At 40.5% G+C, this 18,379-nt stretch overlaps 2 protein-coding genes across 3 annotated transcripts; one reads left to right on the top strand and one right to left on the bottom strand.

Annotated features, from left to right (window-relative positions):
- Nucleotides 1–372: 372 nt before the first annotated feature.
- Nucleotides 373–10,390, bottom strand: fkbp1b (FK506 binding protein 1B). Of its 2 annotated transcripts, XM_005798260.2 has the most exons (4): nt 10,093–10,387; nt 8,737–8,784; nt 2,269–2,381; nt 373–1,161 (listed from the first exon to the last, which is right to left on the bottom strand). In XM_005798260.2, the coding sequence occupies exons 1-4, from the start codon at nt 10,127–10,129 to the stop codon at nt 1,033–1,035; spliced, it is 327 nt and encodes a 108-aa protein (XP_005798317.1). In that variant the 5' UTR covers nt 10,130–10,387; the 3' UTR covers nt 373–1,032. The 2 variants fall into 2 exon arrangements, with proteins under 2 accessions (XP_005798317.1, XP_005798318.1); XM_005798261.2 differs by lacking the exon at nt 8,737–8,784 and having other exon boundaries at nt 10,093–10,390.
- Nucleotides 10,391–11,428: 1,038 nt separating this feature from the next.
- wdcp (WD repeat and coiled coil containing) lies at nt 11,429–18,255 on the top strand. Its single transcript, XM_005798296.2, has 4 exons — nt 11,429–11,536; nt 13,468–15,378; nt 15,525–15,645; nt 16,845–18,255. Exons 2-4 carry the CDS (start codon nt 13,468–13,470, stop codon nt 17,036–17,038), a joined length of 2,226 nt encoding a protein of 741 aa, XP_005798353.1. The 5' UTR covers nt 11,429–11,536; the 3' UTR covers nt 17,039–18,255.
- The last annotated feature ends 124 nt before the right edge of the window (nt 18,256–18,379 follow it).

Below are 18,379 nucleotides of genomic sequence, written 5' to 3'. Positions count from 1 at the left end.
CTGAAAATTCTCTTTCTTTAAATACTGGAATGAGTACATCTATTCAGTAATACAGGATGTCACAATGGGCAAAATTTGTGGGTTTTCAGCTCAGACAAACGCTTGTGTTTTTATGTTACATAAATTTAATACTCTTTAGTAATATTTTAGCAGATTTATTTTAAATTTGAGTAAATATGCAGTTTTCAAAAATAATCTAGCCCCAAATTTCCAGATCTTGATCAGAGTTTGAACTGCAGTTTTCTAATAAACTTGGATTACTCAAGATTCACCAGATTGTGCTTTTCTGGTGTGAATACAGTAAAACAGTTCACTGATCACTCTTTTGACTTGATTGTATAAACAATTACAAACAGGACATAGAGCTCTCAATACAGTACATGCCAAATTTTATTCAGGACTTTGTCAGGAAACTGTTGCAGCGGTAATGGCTCTTCGACAACACTGTACAGCATTGGGTTGCACCTGATAGGGTACACTTGCATTAAATGTACAGATAGGTTATAAAACAAACTGAACAGCAACATCATTCAGAGGACTCAGCAGGACAAGCCTTTATCAAAGTGTCTATGCAGACAGTGGTATATAATGCCCAGGATTGTACGGAGCAGAAATGTGGGATCTTGAACATGTGTACCCGTCCTCTGTTGTGTGAACTGTAAGGCAGTTTAGATTGCAATAGTTTGTGGATTTTTATCCGCTGAAATATTGTTCAGACAGAACTAACATTAGATGGAAACTTTTTTTTTTTTTAAAAAAAGCACGAATCTAAAACATAAGAGTAAAAGTAGAGCAGGACATGGATATCTCTGAACAGAATCTATAATGACGAGATGCCAGTGAAGCAGCAGAAGTTACATTTAAATACTGAAAAGAAGAAGATGTATAAATCAAAACAAAGAGGAGAAGCAGGCGGGAGGTCGTGGCAGGCAGCAAGCAGGTATGGTCTCCTGTAAGAACAGGTCGTGGCGAATGCGGCCCCCCACCCCCAACCTCCAGTCGACCTTCGACCCCTGTGTCGTAAAGCGGCCGTCACTCCAGCTTGAGCAGCTCCACGTCAAAAATAAGCGTGGCGTTTGGCGGGATGACGCCGGGGTGGCCTGTCGCTCCGTAAGCCATGTCTGGTGTGCAGGTGAGTTTCGCCCTCTGGCCGAGGCTCATCTGAGACGCGGGAAAGAAGACGAACACATCTGGATTTACTTCTCCACAAAACAAATTTAAAATACAAACGTAGTAAAAAAACAGAGTAATTGCTATTAATTTACCAGTATTTTCTTATTAGGAAATGTTGCATGCAAAATAAAGTTTGCCTGATATCTCTTTACATGAATGAGGTTTTTTGTCCTAGGATTTAAGAGAAAACATACAAGCAAGTGAAACTTAAGCTTAAGTATAATGAGATCTCTAATTTTAAAAGAAATTTTAACATAGACTTCCTTTAAGTTAGTTTTCAAATCTAGCAAAATTAACACAGGAACAAACAAAACAAATAATTTTGAACTTCAGTGAAATACTGACACCAGGTTATACACAGCTGAAACAGAGCAACCTAGAATAAAACCGAGCTTTGCCTACCTACACTAACTTACCTAAACCTGGATGTCAGATGGAACTAAAAAATAATAATTGTTTTGATTTTCTGTTAATGTAATCTTCAATTCAAAATAAAAATTTTATGCAAGAGGAGGTTCCAGTGAAAGCACCACATTAGTGTGCAACCACTGCTAAAAGGCTTTTCATTACCTTTTTGGCATCTAGACCAAGTTAGACCAGTTAGACCAGCCTCGTTTCAGAATATGGACTGAATTATTCTACATTGAGTAGAAAAAAAAGGTTTGGATCTATAATACATTTATGTATGATAGTTTCATGGCACTTCAGTGGTGAATCTCTGAAAGAATTGAGAAATGTGCCGACAATCCTCCAGGGCAAGTTCCAGTGGATGTACCACAAACTAATTGAATCATCCACCTTCTATACCTGTTGGGGGGCGGGGGTGTTTCTCTAGCAGTCATTTGATGCAACGTAGGCTACACACCAGTCCATCAAAGAGACAAATGGGACAAACAAGCATTCAGAGAGGCCGGTTCCCTTTACAGTTATGTTTTTGCACCATTGGATGAAGCTGGACTACCTGTAGACAACCCACACATTCAAAGAGAGAACAGGCAAACTCAAAGCACAAAGAGCCCAGGCCAGGATTCTAACCCAGGACATTGTTGCTGCAATCCAACAATGCTAACATCTGAAAGCACATCGCTTTCTTACCTGTGCTACTCCTTCCTCCCAGCCTTTTATAACCTCCATCCTTCCAATCTTGAACTTAAAAGGTTTGTTCCTGTCTCGAGAGGAGTCAAACTTTTTCCCGTTCTGCAACATACCTGCCAAAGACACAATAAATCCAAACACTTTGAGATAAGGCAATCACACAAGACAAGGGTGTTGGTTCAAATAAACAAACATGCTTCCGACATGGTCTGCAAACGATTTTTAGGCTGGTGTGGTTTCCTTTCTTGACTGCGATGAAAAAAAAAGCAGTGAGAATCTGAAGTCATTGGCCTAGTTTAGCGGATTATTTTTAAAAGTTAACTAGGCCGTCACTTGCATGTACTGTATGTAGACCACAGGGAGAAAAGGATTACAAAGGCACAGCGGTACAGGACTCTGCTCCTTCAGAAACGGACCAAACATTCAGGCTTGATAATAAGATTGGGGCCAAAAAACACTGCTCTTCCTTCGTAGGGTGCTTTAATAACTTCAGAGATGCAATGGCTTGTGAACTTTGAAACCCTTTAAAAGCCGAGCCAGCACCCTTAAAATCACACCCTTAAAAACAGTTTGTTATTGTTCCTGCACAAACGATCTGTACCTGTAAGCAAACCCTGCTCTAAGGATCGGTTTGTCTCCACAACTTGGAAATGAGCCGGGTGTAAATAGCAACTTTAGAAGGTTTGCGAATGAGAGTCTACCTTAAAGGCATGTACTTTGTACTGATCTACAGAAGATGCCTCTAGTACCAGGTGTGAAAAGGTATTTTAGTATCAACAAAGATGAATCATTGATGAAGGCTGTCTGAGTTTGTCTACTGAGCAAATTTCACATCCGCACGAGGATCTTTCTTCGCTAGCTGCTAAATTTCTTATTGATCTCTCACTTATATAGGAGGTTTTTGCACCTATACCATCACATTCAGCCTTATTGTGATGGAAGAATGTGTTCCTTCAACATTTTTAGTACAAAACGGTGTGGAAAAGGAGTCTTCTGTACAAAGTTTGTTGCACAGCTGAGTGTGTCGCCTAAGTTGGAAAGTGCACAGAGAAGGAATTACATACTGTACATCTCTCACTCCACCGGTTTCTGATGCACCCTACAGTATCCTGGAGACACCATCAAAATTTTGAGTTTTAATGTTGTGGTGCGGTGTGAAGGGGACCTAGATGTTTGTTACCACAAGCTAACATTTAATAATTTAGGACTTTGTCCATATTTGAACCAGTAACATAAAACAAACTCAGTGGTTTTGGCACTTCACATGGAATGAAAGCACCAGAAAGAGAAAAGAAATCCTAACCCCCTGCTTATCAAGTGGCTCTGCGATAGTCCCTAATTTAGCCACCTGTCATAATTCTTTCCAATAAGTGTGAATATTTGGCATTTAAAGTTGGTGTCAACCAAAATGTAGTCATGGTGTCTTGCCCATCTAGTCATGTGAATGTTGATACTGTACTGCTTCTCCTCTTTCGCTTCCCCTAAAATTAGCGAGTCTACGGTTTCAGAGAAGCCTCCATAGTCCATATATCAATGGCCACAGCCCTTTCCAATCGTGGAGTCAACAGGTTCGCACACACACCAAAGCAAACGCCACCTGCTGCAGGTCATTCGAGTAGCAGGACAACAACATTTGGCAAGAAGTGCATAAAGTGGGTTCAGTTTAGTGAGTTCAGTGGGGCTCAATTCAAATTAAAACACTGTCCACATGAAGGGAGGCTATGGAAGGATGACGAATTACAGTTGACTCTTGTGATTGGATGGGGTTGTGGATGACGTAAAGAAGATCCGGAATATATATATATAGATATATAACCTACTTATTTTTTTACTGTAGGCATATCGAAGTGGATTTAACGCAAGGTGAAATGTCCAATGAAAAGACGGTGCATATAAAACTTTTGTCAAAAGTAAAAAAGAAAAAAAGGGAATAAGAACTTAACAGAATTATTCTCAATATTTACACTGTGCACAAACAAAGCACTGACCCAGAATCCATATTGCTGACCACCCAAGACCCACAGAGTGTCACTGCTGTTATCAGTTTTTGTATAGCTAAGCCTGGGCGAGGTCTGCAAAAATAAAGCTCAGCCTATCCCTTCCTGCGCTCGGCTCCCAGGCTCTCTCTCCCTGTCAGAGAGGGTTTCACTTGGTTGTAGGCTGGCGAGACGCCATACCACACAGGGGTGGGGTTATTTTTACTCCGTTTACTGTATCCTGTGTTGCCCCTCATCTAGAAAAGCTGCCAGTAGAGCAGCCCCCTGGGCGGATGAACTGAGACGTGTGTAAAGCTATCTGCCGACCAGACCCGCGTCAGTGCTGCATGGTCACACGTCTTAATGACCAAGTCAAGTCTTGCACATTTCTCTTCTAATAATGGAGTAACTTTGAGAAGGAGTATTTAGAATCAATTTATTACTATAGTCTTGGTTGCATCTTTTTCATGAACAAACAAGTTTGGTTAATGAATACAAGTGTGCTATAACTTATTTTTCCTCATGGCATCTGCCAGTTGTAAGCTGTGTAGAGGGTATTATGTTCACAATCAGAATACGAGCTGTGAAAAAAGCCTGTCAAACAGTCAACCACTCAACAGGAGATGATGTTCATCTGAGTCTCAAGCTGTTTTTTTTCCCCCTCACTTGCATAAACTCCACACTGTTGGCAGTGAAAACATCCACAGACACTCAAACAACATTTCCTCCCTGGAAGTAGTTTGGCAGCTCGTGACTTTCAGCCTGCTCTCCAGGCGCACCTTAAGCTGTCAAGCCTCAGCTTTGGTGTTCTCAGGTGTCAAAGTCTAGAACCTGAACTTGTTATAGAACAACCCAAATTAGGCTTTCCCCACTGGTAGTTTTATTTAAGTAAAAAAAATATATAAAAAAATAAGAGCATTGTTTGTCACAGAAACCCGGTGCTGCCAATCACTCCATTTATCTCGGACTCATTTTCCTTTCTTCATGCTGGCTGATACCGTATCAGCCTACGTTTTCCTCCTTTGGCGACAGTCTGATATGCTTAGAAACAAGCTTGAGACAGCAGGACTGCAGCTGTTAGAGCTGCCACTCAGTGAGCACATGGACATTTGGGCTTGATGACAGAAACAGGGGTGTGAGTGAATGAGAGGGACCCGCAGTGCCTTGACAAAGTATTCAAACCTCTTGAATTTACAAACGATATCTTTCAATAGGATTATCTGTGATGATCCCAATACTACGTAATGCATGAATATGAAGCGGGAAAATCAAACAGGTTCTACACTTAATGTAAATAACAGTATTTGTAAAAAGTCCCCTTGCGATTTTTTTTATGCTAATATCCCAAGTCCTGAACATTGGATTGAGCCGTTTACTTCATCATTTTGAAACAGGTTTTGGCACAACTGGAAATCTTCCAAAACACGGCCATCAACCTAAACTAACCGGCCAAGTAAGGACAGCACTAATCATTAACTATGTAAACACCATGATCCCCACCATTAAGACAAGATTACAAGAGAGATTTAGAGAGAAGAGGCAAAAGCAAATGAGGTGGATTAGCAGTACTTGCCAACAACTGACAGTGTCATCCAGGACATGTTATCGTGGAATATTGTCTATTTTCTACGGATATTTGGCTGTTTGCATGTCATGGCAATCATTAGATTGTCAAACACCAACAGTCTAATGATTGCAGCAAATTTCTTCAGATTTGCTGCGAGACTGACTGCTACAGGAGATCCTTCCTGACCACAGCATATACACAATCACGATGACTCTTTGAAGGTACTTGGTAGAAATTAGTCATAACATTTAGCGTCCCTTTAGGATAAATAAAAGTATTTTTGAATTGAATGTGAATTTATTTCAAATATGGTGGTGATACCATGGCATCATCATGGTGAGGGGAAACCGTTTTTCAGCAGGAATATGGCGGTCAGCCAGAGTGGATAGATAGAAGAATCTAAACAAAGAATGAGATATTTTCCCAAGAGGAATGGGTAAAGTTATACAAAAAAGATGATTCATGATGGCGGAACAGTCTGTTTAGCTTTTCCTATGTATATCGGAAATAAATTTCCACTTACTAATAATGTGCTGTTTTATGTTGGGCCATCACATAAAATTCCCCTTAAATCTGCACTTGGAGCAAGACAAAATGCGTAGAATAGGAGGCATGAATACTTTGGAAAAGCACTGTATTTTGCAGGTTTGAGTGCCAGAGCTGGTATCTGCCGAGTTGGCAGTGACCTCTCTGCTAATTTGGGCGATCGCAACTCTCACCGGGAGTCAGAGAGAGGTCACCGCTGCAAATCTTTGTGTCTGCCCGCTCTGGCATGCGAGTGTCTGCACGTATAAGATCCCCCGGGTGAAAAGACGAGAAATAAAAAAGAAAGAGACTACTAAAAAGAAAGAAACAGCACTACATGTTGTTTTGAAGAACAACAGAGAAGTTCTGTATTGCTAAACGCTGGAAAACAGAGCAGACTAGGTTCTTAATCTAGAACCTAGTCTGTTCGGAGAACTATCTCTCCTTACTGTTTGAGGTTGTGTCTCCACTTCTGGTCAAATAGAATCAGGGCAGGGTTGAGGAAAGGCTAACACTCTCAGATTGTGAATTAAGAGAGTTAAATTAACAAACTCTTCCAAGATCCTTCTTTGTGTGAGATTCTAATTGCTTTAAAATAAAACAACTGTATTTGATATTTCTGCAAAAACTGGAGTGTCTTTAGTCGTTTTCCACGATGTATAGTTTTTATTTTTCATATCAAGAGAAACATTTTCCATCTAATCTGTGCAAATACATTTTCCCATGCTCATATAATGAGATTTTTTTAGCCTTTTGTACAGACTTGTTTTGGCTTAACTCTGTACTTTGTAAGGCCTTGCCTCCAAAATACCAGCAGCTTATAGGCAAATCCAGCCGGTCAAATGGCAAAGACAATTAAAGATGGAGGGGAAAACGTCACCTTACGTTCAATAAGACAATACAGGAGTCCAAGAATAACTGATTTGAAAAGACTTATTGGAAAATATTAAGAAATAACAGCAAAATGGTTAGTTTTGTGTTAAAAAAAAGAAAAAAAAAAATTGAGACACTTGCTTTGCACTACATGTTGTGCATAATCGCTGTCCCCAAATGGCCAGCCTAAGCCAGCAGACTCCCAACCGAGATCATCCTAAAAAAAATCTGAAGCCTTTGTCTAAGCTGTTGTTCATCCAAGCTGTTAGCAGACTCCATTAAAGGGACACAGAAGCCAGTTTTCTCACACAAGACAAGGATTATTAGTATCCCAGATGTCTACTTTGTTAAAATATAAACCAAATATTAAAGAATAAAAAATAACAATTGGTCTCAGAAGTCACTAAAAAACTGGTATTTGGCAAAAATTGTTCTATTTGTACACCACTGGTTGCAAGGTCTCATTCTCCAGACGTTCCACAAGGTTCCGCTTTGGGACCCCTGTTGCTTTTGCTCTCATCCTATTGGTCCCATACTACTTTGTAAAGACATCTCATATCACTATTATTCAGATGATGCCCGGCTGTATATTTCTTTTCTTCCAAATTAAGTTTCAAAACTGTATATTTCACTAAAATGCCTCGCTTCCACTAAAACCTGATTAGTTGACAGTTTTCTTTATTTAAACAAAGAAGAAAACTGAAAATTATCTTAGCACCAAAGCACTAAAGAGAAAGAGATCATTGGGGCCAATAGTGTTTTAGATATTTAGCAGTTTATAAGTTTAACTCATAAATATTTACTCATCGGAACATCTTTGAATTTTATTCAGCTGAAAATGACTCACACGTTAGTTAAATACAGCTGAACTCTGGGCCAAATAAACATTCAAATTACTGCAATGGCAAAGAAGAATAACCCAGAGGCAATGCCACAAAAATACCGATACTAAATCGGTGTACAGTAGAAAAAGTGCCAGTGTGGGTCTGGTTCTATATGCACATAAAAGAAAACACGTGATGCCGACAGATGACATGTGAACTAGGTTCTGTTTACTTTCTGTCTGACCTAGTTGTCTGGACAGCCAAGCCCGAGGCACAGAACAGCCCAAATTTATTTCCCCAAACGTCTCCATGTCTTACTGCCCCACCTTAAAACAAGGCCTTCTGACAAACAGGAAAACGAAAGCAGACATACATATGTGTGTATGTGCACGTGGACGTGTGTGAGTGACAAGCCGAAACAGAGTCTAGCAGAGGAAAACATCTGACTTCTCTTTCAGAACCAAAGCAAACTAATGGTGCCTGACAGAGGAGGCGCAGCCCCGCAGAGCTTATGAAACTCAAACCAACACGCAGGTGCACCGGCCTGAAGAATGTGGGAATTGTGCGAGCGAGCGACTTGTAACATGAGCAGAGCAGATCACGTCCAAAACGGGCAGATTTCCTCTTTCAGCAGCAAGGACAAAGGAAGGATGCAGAGTTTCAAGAGAGTCAGGATATGAAAAAAAACAAAAAAAACAATTACCTATGTAATGAACAACACATGTTTGGCCTTTCTTTGGAAATGTTCGCCCTGTTAAGAAAAGAAAGAAAACAAATATTAGTGTATGCTCGCACACTTCTGAGAAGGAGAGGCTTATCTTGTAATTATTCTAAGTGATTCATTAGTTATGAAACGGTATCTTTTTTTTTATATGCAGTTTATTTTTTGTTGTTGTTGCTGTTTTATGTTGTTTCATGTATTCCGCACCGCAAATTGGTTTATTTTTCTATTGTGTAGTAAAATGTTTGAGCTGCATGTTAGAATCTGGAATGGATTAAAAAAAAATGAATTTACAAAAACATGGAAATGGGTTGTTAAAAGGACCAGTACAGACCGGAGGCACCAGATTTTAGAGACGCACGAATCAGTCGGCCAAATATCCGAATCTGTCAATATTACCTTCATTAAATGCAGACTGGCCACCATTTTTTTTCCCATAAAAGAACATTTTTGTTTCATTTTCTGATAAACAAGCTGTAGAAAAGGGGGAAAAACTGAATTGGTCAGAGTAAAAAAAAGGAAAAAAAAGAAGCAGAAATTGTTATCCTGTTCAGTGCATCTTAAATAGATTTGATTATCGAAGCTCTTTATCAATCATCCAAGTGGTGAATGTGCACAGAACCCAAACGGGTCATAGTGAGTGTTAAAATCCAAGCAAGCTCCATGAAGGCTTGGGTGCACTGTCTAAAACACTTTGCATTTCATGCATATTCCATTAACACAGTTGTGTTTTTATTGACACTGTATATTTGTGGGAGGGAAAAACTCATCCCTTGATTGTTTCAAGTTTAAGTTCCAAAATATCCAGGAGCTAAACCTCTGCTCCCTGCCTTCTAGCCTGTAGACTAACTTCAGTCGTATCTGTCACTCCCTTGTGGCAACAGTAGCCTGCATGCATTTTGCTCCGAGTATAAATATAATCTGCTTACTTTTGACAATGAGAGTTAGGACGCAGGTTCAGCTTCCTTACTTCAGTTTTTGTCCGAAGTTATGGTAACAAATTTCTGATGCCACGCAAAACAATAATTTATGGAGTCCCGTTATGTCCCATTGGTAGGACTAGCACGTTTCATAGCGAGTATGGAGCGTTCTGGGAAGATGCCATGCAAGCCTTTCAGTGAGGATGAGCCCCTTCAAGATTGAGCGTTATCACACAACTCTAATTATAGCTCAAACGGGGTTTTAACCAACCACGCCGACTCGTAATATTCATTTATGAAAAATGTACTTTTGGAACGGCAACGTTATTCACGAGCACCACGACATTCCAGGGAGTCAGCAACAGCACCACCTCCCACCCCGCATCAAAGGCAACCCAAGGCGGCTACATTTACTTACCATCACCGGGAGATATGGTCTCGACTTCTACGCCCATGGTTGTGCTACTTTGAAGGCTAACTAAGGAACATAAAACCTAAAAAGCCCTTTCAACGGCCGGCGTTGCCCTCCTTTGCGGCTACAAGTCGGGCTTAATCGATTGAAATCATGTATTCAGCGGACTACCATCGAGCCCCGCAGCCTGACCAGCCGTTACAGAGAGAGCCCAGATATTCTGTCGCGAGACACAGTCGAGAACTACAACTACGTCACGTTCTTGCGCCTTCTTCTTCTTCTTCTTCTTCTTCTTCTTCTTCTTCTTCTTCTTCTTCTTCTTCTTCTTCTTCTTCTTCTTCTTCTTCTTCTTCTTCTTCTTCTTCTTCTTCTTCTTCTTCTTCTTCTTCTTCTTCTTCTTCTTCTTCTTCTTCTTCTTCTTCTTCTTCTTCTTCTTCTTCTTCTTCTTCTTCTTCTTCTTCTTCTTCTTCTTCTTCTTCTTCTTCTTCTTCTTCTTCTTCTTTTCTATTATGGCGGCTCATAAGCAACTTTAAGGTGCATACCGCCACCTACTGTACATGAGTGTGTAGCAGCATTACTTCACATCTATTAAATTCTATTTTTTAATTTTGTATTCTTAAGATAAATAAACAATGCTTTCCTTAATTTGTGAATATCTGTTATGTTTCCTTCATTTCCTAATATACCTTTAAGATTCCATTCATGCCCTATATTTCTAACTATTCTCTTTAATTCTTCCCTTTCGAGTTCATATGACTTACAGTTCATCAATATGTGTTCTACATTTTCTTTCTCTCCACATCTCTCACATTTATCATTATTTTTCCTCCCTATTGTATAAAGCATGTCATTTAAGTAGGTATGACCTACTCTTAATCTACTAATTATTATTTCTTCTCTTCTGTTTCTTTCATTAATGCTTCGAATTCGAACTGACTTTTGTACTTCATATAATCTTCTTCCTTTCTTATCTTCATTCCACATTTTTTGCCATTTCTCCATTTCTTTACTTTTAATAAGTGATTTCCCTTCCCCTTTCCCAAAAGGAATTGATGCTAGTTCTTGTTGTTCGCTGGTCTGTTTTGTTTATTTTTTTGCCTGGTTGTGTGTGTGTGTGTGTGTGTGTGGGGGGGGGGGGGTGTGTGTGTGTGTGTGTGTGTGTGTGTGTGTGCGTTTTTGGTTAAAAAAAATGAGATTAAGTATTTATTTTATTTTACAGCCAATGAAAGTAACGGTTTATAAAGCATTCAAAAAGGCAAAACAGATATTATTGGTCAACAAACTACATATCCCATAATGCACTTACCCTAGTACGCTTAGTTTTGTTTCCGAGTCATTCACGAGCACGAGAGCAACGTTGTAGACACATTTCAGCCGGTAACAATGTGAAGAAATTGTGTTTCCCTGCATTTGTCACGTTTTTCGTCTGAGACGGCTGTTGCATTTTCAGGTATGCTAAGTAAAGTTGCATGTTTGTGCCGTCTCGTTCGTAATTTGATTTCACAACTTAAAGCTGCTTGCCAGACTTGTCTGTAAAATTTGTGAACTCGCTGTAGAAATAGCTTGTGACCCCATAGATCACATCATGCTCAATTCTTAAATGTATTTTTGCCAGACTTGTTTTTAAGCAAGACAACAGAATTTCCTGCAACTGCTTCTGGTGACATCAAATAAGGCAGCTTATCTAAGTTATTTTGGAGCGTTTATTTGTTTGCCTGTGGATTATTTTAAAATTAAATTCAACCTTCAAGTAGGTTTCCCTAGTAACTTGGTAGCTTCAGCAAAATGCTAGAGCCAAATGTGAGGATATTGCATTGGTTTCTGTCATATTTGGCAACAATATAGCATAAGATGCGATTTGTCAGGAGGACCAGGGCAGAAAAGCAGATTTCTAGTTTATGTACTTGGTAGAGATGTACATTCAAAACATTCAGTCTGATGTTTTTTCAAAATGTAAATGCAGCACTTTGACTATTTTAGTCTAAGAAAAGATTTTAAGATGAAGTAAGTGGGGTGACAGAGATATCAAAAAGGTTATTTATAAAGAAATTATATTGTAATTTATATTGTCAGTCTTATCATAGCTTAAAAACAACAACTTTGTCATTGCAATAATCTTTATTGTCCCTCGGTGGAGAAATTCATGTGTACCAGTAGCAAAGTAAGTGTCAACTCAAAGCATGTAGATCTAAACAAAAATACAAATATAAAAACAGACCTAAGAATAACACACTGTACATTAACAGGAACTAAGAAAATAACATACTGTAAGGACGGACAAATTTGTAACGTAGGATAATACTGAGCATTTATTAATAGCAGACTCCAATCCAAAGGAATATGCAACTGAGTAATGTAAAAAATGTAAAGAAATCTACAAAACAACTTTGTGCACCAATACTTTTTATTTCACATTTTTAGAATGCCAAATATATACATAAAGTAATTACATGGGAAAATTAAAATCTGAACATATTGATCCCACTTAAAATTCTGATGATCTTTTTTAATCTCAGTGACTGAAAGAAACCCTCTATAAGATACAATAATGTTTCCTTTACTTCATCTTCTCCATATTTTATTTAACCCTATAAGTCCTAAACTGAGCGGTGATGTTCTAGTCAAATTTTCAGCACCGCAATTCCACCACACTTTGCGCTATCTGAAATATTCCAATGGTTTCTGAAAGGGGAGACGTTGCGCTTTCTGGCCAATATCGGGTCATTATGGTAATTTCACCCCCACTGTAATAGGGAGTGAGTTTAATATATCAGGGGGAACTCTTAGTAGATGGCAAATTGCGAAAATAACTTGGTAAATATTGAAAGTTCCAGTTGTTATGTATAAAATGGCAATATATATGTACTCACAGGACATTTAAAGAACTGTGTACAATTAAAATAAGCAAACAATATCCAGGTGGAGATTTTAAATTTAGGACACAAAGGGTTAAGGTACCAGATTAAGATCCCAGATGTATATTTGCTTCTTTGCGTAATTTTACATCTGTTCCCTTATTACTTGAGGTTAAGATCTATTTTGTAAGGCTTACTACCAACTTTCACCATATCTAAAAAAAGACAGTGCGGTGACCCACTCAACACAACGTTGTTAATACCCTGGGCTCCTAACTGTACGTTGTTAAGGTCATCCGGCATAAGCAGCTGTAGGTGTTCGTCACGACAGCCTCAGCTCAGGCAGAAGGGGATTAAAGCGTGTACTTGGGAGGAGACACAGGAAAGGCTTTTGCTGTTCTTAACTTGCACAGGTAGCAATAGCTACCCTTGTTCAAATAGTAACTCAGCTAGGTCTCTGTCATCAATGCTTCTTTTTTGAGACATATATTTTTGTCTTCATCTAAGATTTTTTGTTCCTTTCAAGATGGATCTTGGTAAAGCAAAGCTGCTTAGGAGTGGACTCAACACTCTACACCAAGCCATCCACCCTGTGCACGGGATTGCATGGACAGATGGAAAGCAGGTCTGCTTGACGGCTCTCTACTTCATCAATGGCGAGGTGAAGTTTGGAGACACCAACGTAATCGGGCAGTTTGAGCACGTCTTCGGACTCTTCTGGGGCCCACTGTGCTGCTCGGACTCCCCTGCTCTTCTGGCTGTCCAGCATAAGAAACATGTTACGGTGTGGCAGCTTCAGCTCAGTGCTCTTGAGCAGAACAAGCTGCTGTGCACGCAAACCTGCGAGATGAGTGAGCCCTTTCCCTTGCTTTCTCAAGGCTGCGTCTGGCATCCTAAACTGGACATGCTGGCTCTGCTGACGAAGCGAGACACGTCCGTGTTGTTTTCTGTCAGGGTCGACAACAGGAGGATCAAAGCAGACATCAAAGGCAGTGGGCTCATTCATTGCGCTTGTTGGACTAAGGATGGCACCCGCCTGGTGGTGGCTATTGGCAGTGCTCTGCATTCGTTCATTTGGAATGACATCCAGAAAAGCCTGGTGGCATGCACTTTTTGCCCTATCTTTGACGTGGGGGGCTACATCTGTGCAATTGAGGCCACAGGGGAAGCTCAGGTAGCTGTGGCTACAGAGCTACCGCTTGATAAATTATGTGGACTAAACTCCGGGATAGCTTTTGACCTGCCGACAGAGACCCTGCAAGGTCAGGGCTCGCACGCAGTCATGGCAGACGATGATGGCATTCTGGATTCAAGGAGGAGGTCTTTTGAGTCAGAGAGATCGTATATCCCCAGCTCAGGCCCCCTTGATCTTACCCATCTCCTGGCGAAGCACCGTCGCTCGGACCCCAGCCCCTTTATCCACTTGCGCCGCAGAGACACTTTTACAGGTTCTGGGCAGGACAGCTCACACCTCGTTCTGGTTACATACGAGCGAAAGGTAACTACAACCCGCAAAGTCAGCATTCCAGGGATTTTGGTCCCTGATATTGTTGCTTTTGATCCTCGTGCCTCCACAGTTGCAGTTGCTTCCAATACCTGCAACATGGTTCTCGTTTATTGCATCACACCATCTGCTATGCCCAACATCCAGCAGATTTCTCTGCAGCAGAACGAAAGACCCAAAGGTGTCTGCTTCCTCAGTGACAAGGTGCTGCTGTTGATGGTGGGCAGGCAGAAGACTACCGATCCTGCCTTCCTTCCGTCTTCCAACACGGACAAATATATTCTTCGCCTCATATCCAAAGAGCTAATATACGACGGAGAAACAGCTATTGCACCATCCCCCTCTGCTCTCAACCATGAGTCTTCTTCTAATTTCTGCGCAGGGATTAGGAGGCACTCAGAGCACCTGTCAAAGGATGACAGGGAGCGGCCAGGGATAAAAGACTTGGTTCTGCCTGGAAGGGTAGTTTGTTCGCCAGGGAGCAGACGCAGGCTGGTCGAGGAGATCAGGAGCAACGAACCCAGCCCCGTCACCACCTCCGTAGACTTCTCTGAGCGGCAAGAAAGAGCCTCATCCAGAACCTCGTCCATCACGGTCGAGAACTTTGACATGGACCACGTCAATCGGATGGCCAGCCTGGCAGTAGGAGGCCAGGCCAGCAGAGACTCCAGCCGGGCAAGTTCTCCTCGCTTCGAGCCATCAGAGAAGCTCCACTCGGAGCCGCCGACGCTACCCATGCCTGAGAAAACAACTGGACGGACCAGAGAGCACTCCCTGGAACAGCTTGTTCACAACATGGAAAGGCTTTTTACACGCTTTGCAGACGTACAACAATGCCTGACAGAAATCAGAGATTATACGCAGAACGGCAAGAAGGCCCCAACGGTCTATCCCAACGTAACTGATCCCCCGTATGTCAATGTCACATGCCAGGTAATGTTGTAGTGAGTCGGTTTGTCCTTATTAAGCACATCTTGTCTACCCATTGTCCTATGCTGTAACTACAACCTTATTTCAACAATGATGGACTTTTTACACAAGAGCTGGTACTGATTTTCACTTTGTGTTGGCACATGCAGAAGCAGTTATCGGAGAATGTGTTCATCGATGAGAGGAGGCCAGTGCTTCTGTGTGACGGGAAGCTGTGCCTGCGTGCCATCCAAGACCTTTTCAACCTTACCACTGTGGAGATGATGTACGGTATGTGTAGAAGAATAGAACTACCATTACCTAATGGTGTAATGCTTGTCGTTTTGTTTTACTGTCGAACCAAAAATGGTCCTGGAAGTCCTTTATGTCTCATAGCACATAAGATTAATGATGTTGTGACAGAGTACAGAGTTAATCAATGGAAACCACTAAGAGGAAACTCCTTAGTCTTCGCGGGTAGGTCCCTCGCTGCGTGCAGTTCAGGAAACCTCGTTCGATGGGCTTCCTCCTTCTGACCAGAAGCAGTTGGGTGCTTTTACTACCTGGGCCAACTCTTTTTACACATCATCTTTTAGCTACAGACAACAAAAATGGTTTACTCCATAAAGAATGTCTTTTCAAAGAGTTAATTGTTACCTCAACAACATAGTCTGATATTGTTCTCCTGTTAACGTGCCTCAGCTATTATTGGAAGTGATTAGACGCCTAGATCAGATTACAGGGTTTAAAACAAAAGCAGCTTATCATTCCTGATGGGCAAAGTGTTTTGTTTTTGTTTGGTTATTTTCTTCTGATTAACCAACTCATGTTAACTCAGCCTGGCAGTGTTCATATTTGCCCAAAGGACAGTTGGTTTTTCAGTATAGCTAGGCCAAGATACCTCCACAAATGACCATTGCCAGAAACAAAATGATGTGGGGAAGAGGTTTGCCAAAGAACACATGGACTGGCCTAAAGATAAATGGCACATTTTAAGAGCTGATGAAAATTAGATTGTTCTTTTGTTCAAGGCTTTTCAGTTTGTACTGTAAAGACAGCAAAGTATACTTATAACTCTGCAGAGGACCGTTGCCTAAAATCACATCTATCTTGTCTTACCAACTATTAACTGTTGAGATGCTCCTTCAAATCAGTGAACAAATGACTGACATTGCCACTTTTAAGAAGACTGAATCTGTGAGGCTTCTGCTCTATTGCGGATTCTAAGAGAACTGATAGCCCGTATCATTTCAGCCACTTTTTAGCACCTTTTCGAGGGTCTTCGTGACTAAAGAAATCCAAGTCAACTATATTGGAGTTATTTAACAGCTTCAGCTAATTGGCAGATGTTTTTGCTACTTTCTGCTGTTGAAGCAACAACTGAAATATAAAAAGCTAAATGGGGGCTTCTCTAAAATGGGAAATGGACGCTTATTACTCTTTTCAACTACAGCATGGAACGCTAACAGTCTTGTGTATTTCTTTTCCAGGACCGTTGTGGATCGTACTTGTGGCAGACGCTGATGGCTTCGTGCCTCTGACATTTAAGCCCAAAAATGAACTGACTGTGCGGAACGGGAAGAGGAAATCTACCCTCCGGACTCCTGGAAGTCCAGAAAATTCCTGTCCATCCAGTCCAGCCCCCAGCCAAAGCCCGACAACGACTGCAGAGGCCTCTGTGTAGTAGCTCCTGACACACCTGTACAGACTCTCGTAGTAGTGTTTCTCTTTGACTTTCAAACATGTGACCTCAATGCCACAGAAAGCCATTGTTCACACTGCAAATTATATTTTTATAGTAAGAAAAAAACGTGGTTTCTAAAGAGTTGCCCTGTCAGATGGTATATTTAAATATTGCTTCTTTAAAATGAGATTACCTTAAAAAGCTTCTATAATTTTGTTCGAGGAAATTTCATTCAGTCTTTATAGTCTTCCTCCCTAAAAAGCGATTGTTCTAGAGTGCAATTCTAAGCTATTCAAGATGTGTCCCCTGCCAATATTATGTAATTTTCTCCCCAAAGAAGTGTAAGATCCAGTTTTTACTCCTAAAATGTCTGAAATTTCACTTTTCTACTTGATGATTAACCTCAACTATAAAACTGTTAATGTTATACCAGAAAAATTAGGAATGTCTAACACATTTAAACAAAGCCACCTATTTTCTTGGTTGATGGCAGTAAGACATCTGACCACAAGAGGGTGCAATACTCCACCATTTCTCTTAACTGCAAGGTCAGTTCAAAAGAAAGCAACAATCCAGTCATATGGTTTTACTTTTAAGGACAGAAGATAAATGTGCTCTTTGCTATTGTTGCAAAAATATATCAATCTAACCTCAAGTGTAAAAATGTCAATCAAAATACAAAGATATGTGTATGTGCGTGTGAACCTAAGTACACCCCATAATTCAAGCCAGACTTAAGTCAATTTCTCATTGTTGAGAACTGAAGATGTATTTTTCTAGATATTACAAGTAGTGTTCACAGCCATTCGTTTCTGCTAGCTCGCTTCACGTCCGTCACCGGTATTTCAATCAAATGGAGGTTTGACCATTTGCACTTTGGTCCCATCTCTTCATAGGACATTGTTCCAAAGGTTTTGCGGCTTATCGGCTCAAATTTTTCTGTAAGTTTTTGTTTAGAATTCAGTTCATTGCATTTACTTTTCTGGCTTCTAGGAGGGATGTACTTACTTCGTCACATAGGTTCTTTTGGCTTGGAAAAAATAAAATCCATGGCATGTTGATGTACACTTGAGGTGAGATTTTAAAACTTGGTAAAGACCAGATTGGTTTTATGATGTTCTTATGGATAAAACTCCAGAATTGAAAGAGGGTGTACTTTCTCCTATGCCATAATGGTAAATGCTATTTATGACTACCAATAAACATACATCTTCGTATAACTAGACCCCATATGTTTAATTGCAACACCTCCACACTGAAGAAACACAAGAGAGATTTATTTGGTCCTATCCCGTCTCCACGGTGTTTATTCATCATCTGTCATCAATCTTTCTGTAATTA

The sequence above is a fragment of the Xiphophorus maculatus genome, chromosome 15 (genome assembly GCF_002775205.1).
Source record: "Xiphophorus maculatus strain JP 163 A chromosome 15, X_maculatus-5.0-male, whole genome shotgun sequence".
NCBI lineage: Eukaryota > Metazoa > Chordata > Actinopteri > Cyprinodontiformes > Poeciliidae > Xiphophorus > Xiphophorus maculatus.
The sequence above is the reverse complement of the archived record's forward strand: the minus strand, read 5'-3'. Positions and strand labels throughout refer to the sequence as shown.

What these genes read in the sequence shown, in the direction of transcription:
- fkbp1b (XM_005798260.2), bottom strand. Translation starts at nt 10,129, where the DNA reads ATGGGCGTAGAAGTCGAGACCATATCTCCCGGTGATG. An exon ending in GACCATATCTCCCGGTGATG is followed by an intron (nt 8,785 to 10,092) that starts GTAAGTAAATGT and finishes TTTTCTTAACAG; the next exon opens with GGCGAACATTTCCAAAGAAA. An exon ending in GGGAGGAAGGAGTAGCACAG is followed by an intron (nt 1,162 to 2,268) that starts GTAAGAAAGCGA and finishes CCCGCGTCTCAG; the next exon opens with ATGAGCCTCGGCCAGAGGGC.
- wdcp (XM_005798296.2), top strand. Translation starts at nt 13,468, where the DNA reads ATGGATCTTGGTAAAGCAAAGCTGCTTAGGAGTGGACTCAACACTCTA. An exon ending in ATGTCAATGTCACATGCCAG is followed by an intron (nt 15,379 to 15,524) that starts GTAATGTTGTAG and finishes TGGCACATGCAG; the next exon opens with AAGCAGTTATCGGAGAATGT. An exon ending in CACTGTGGAGATGATGTACG is followed by an intron (nt 15,646 to 16,844) that starts GTATGTGTAGAA and finishes TTTCTTTTCCAG; the next exon opens with GACCGTTGTGGATCGTACTT.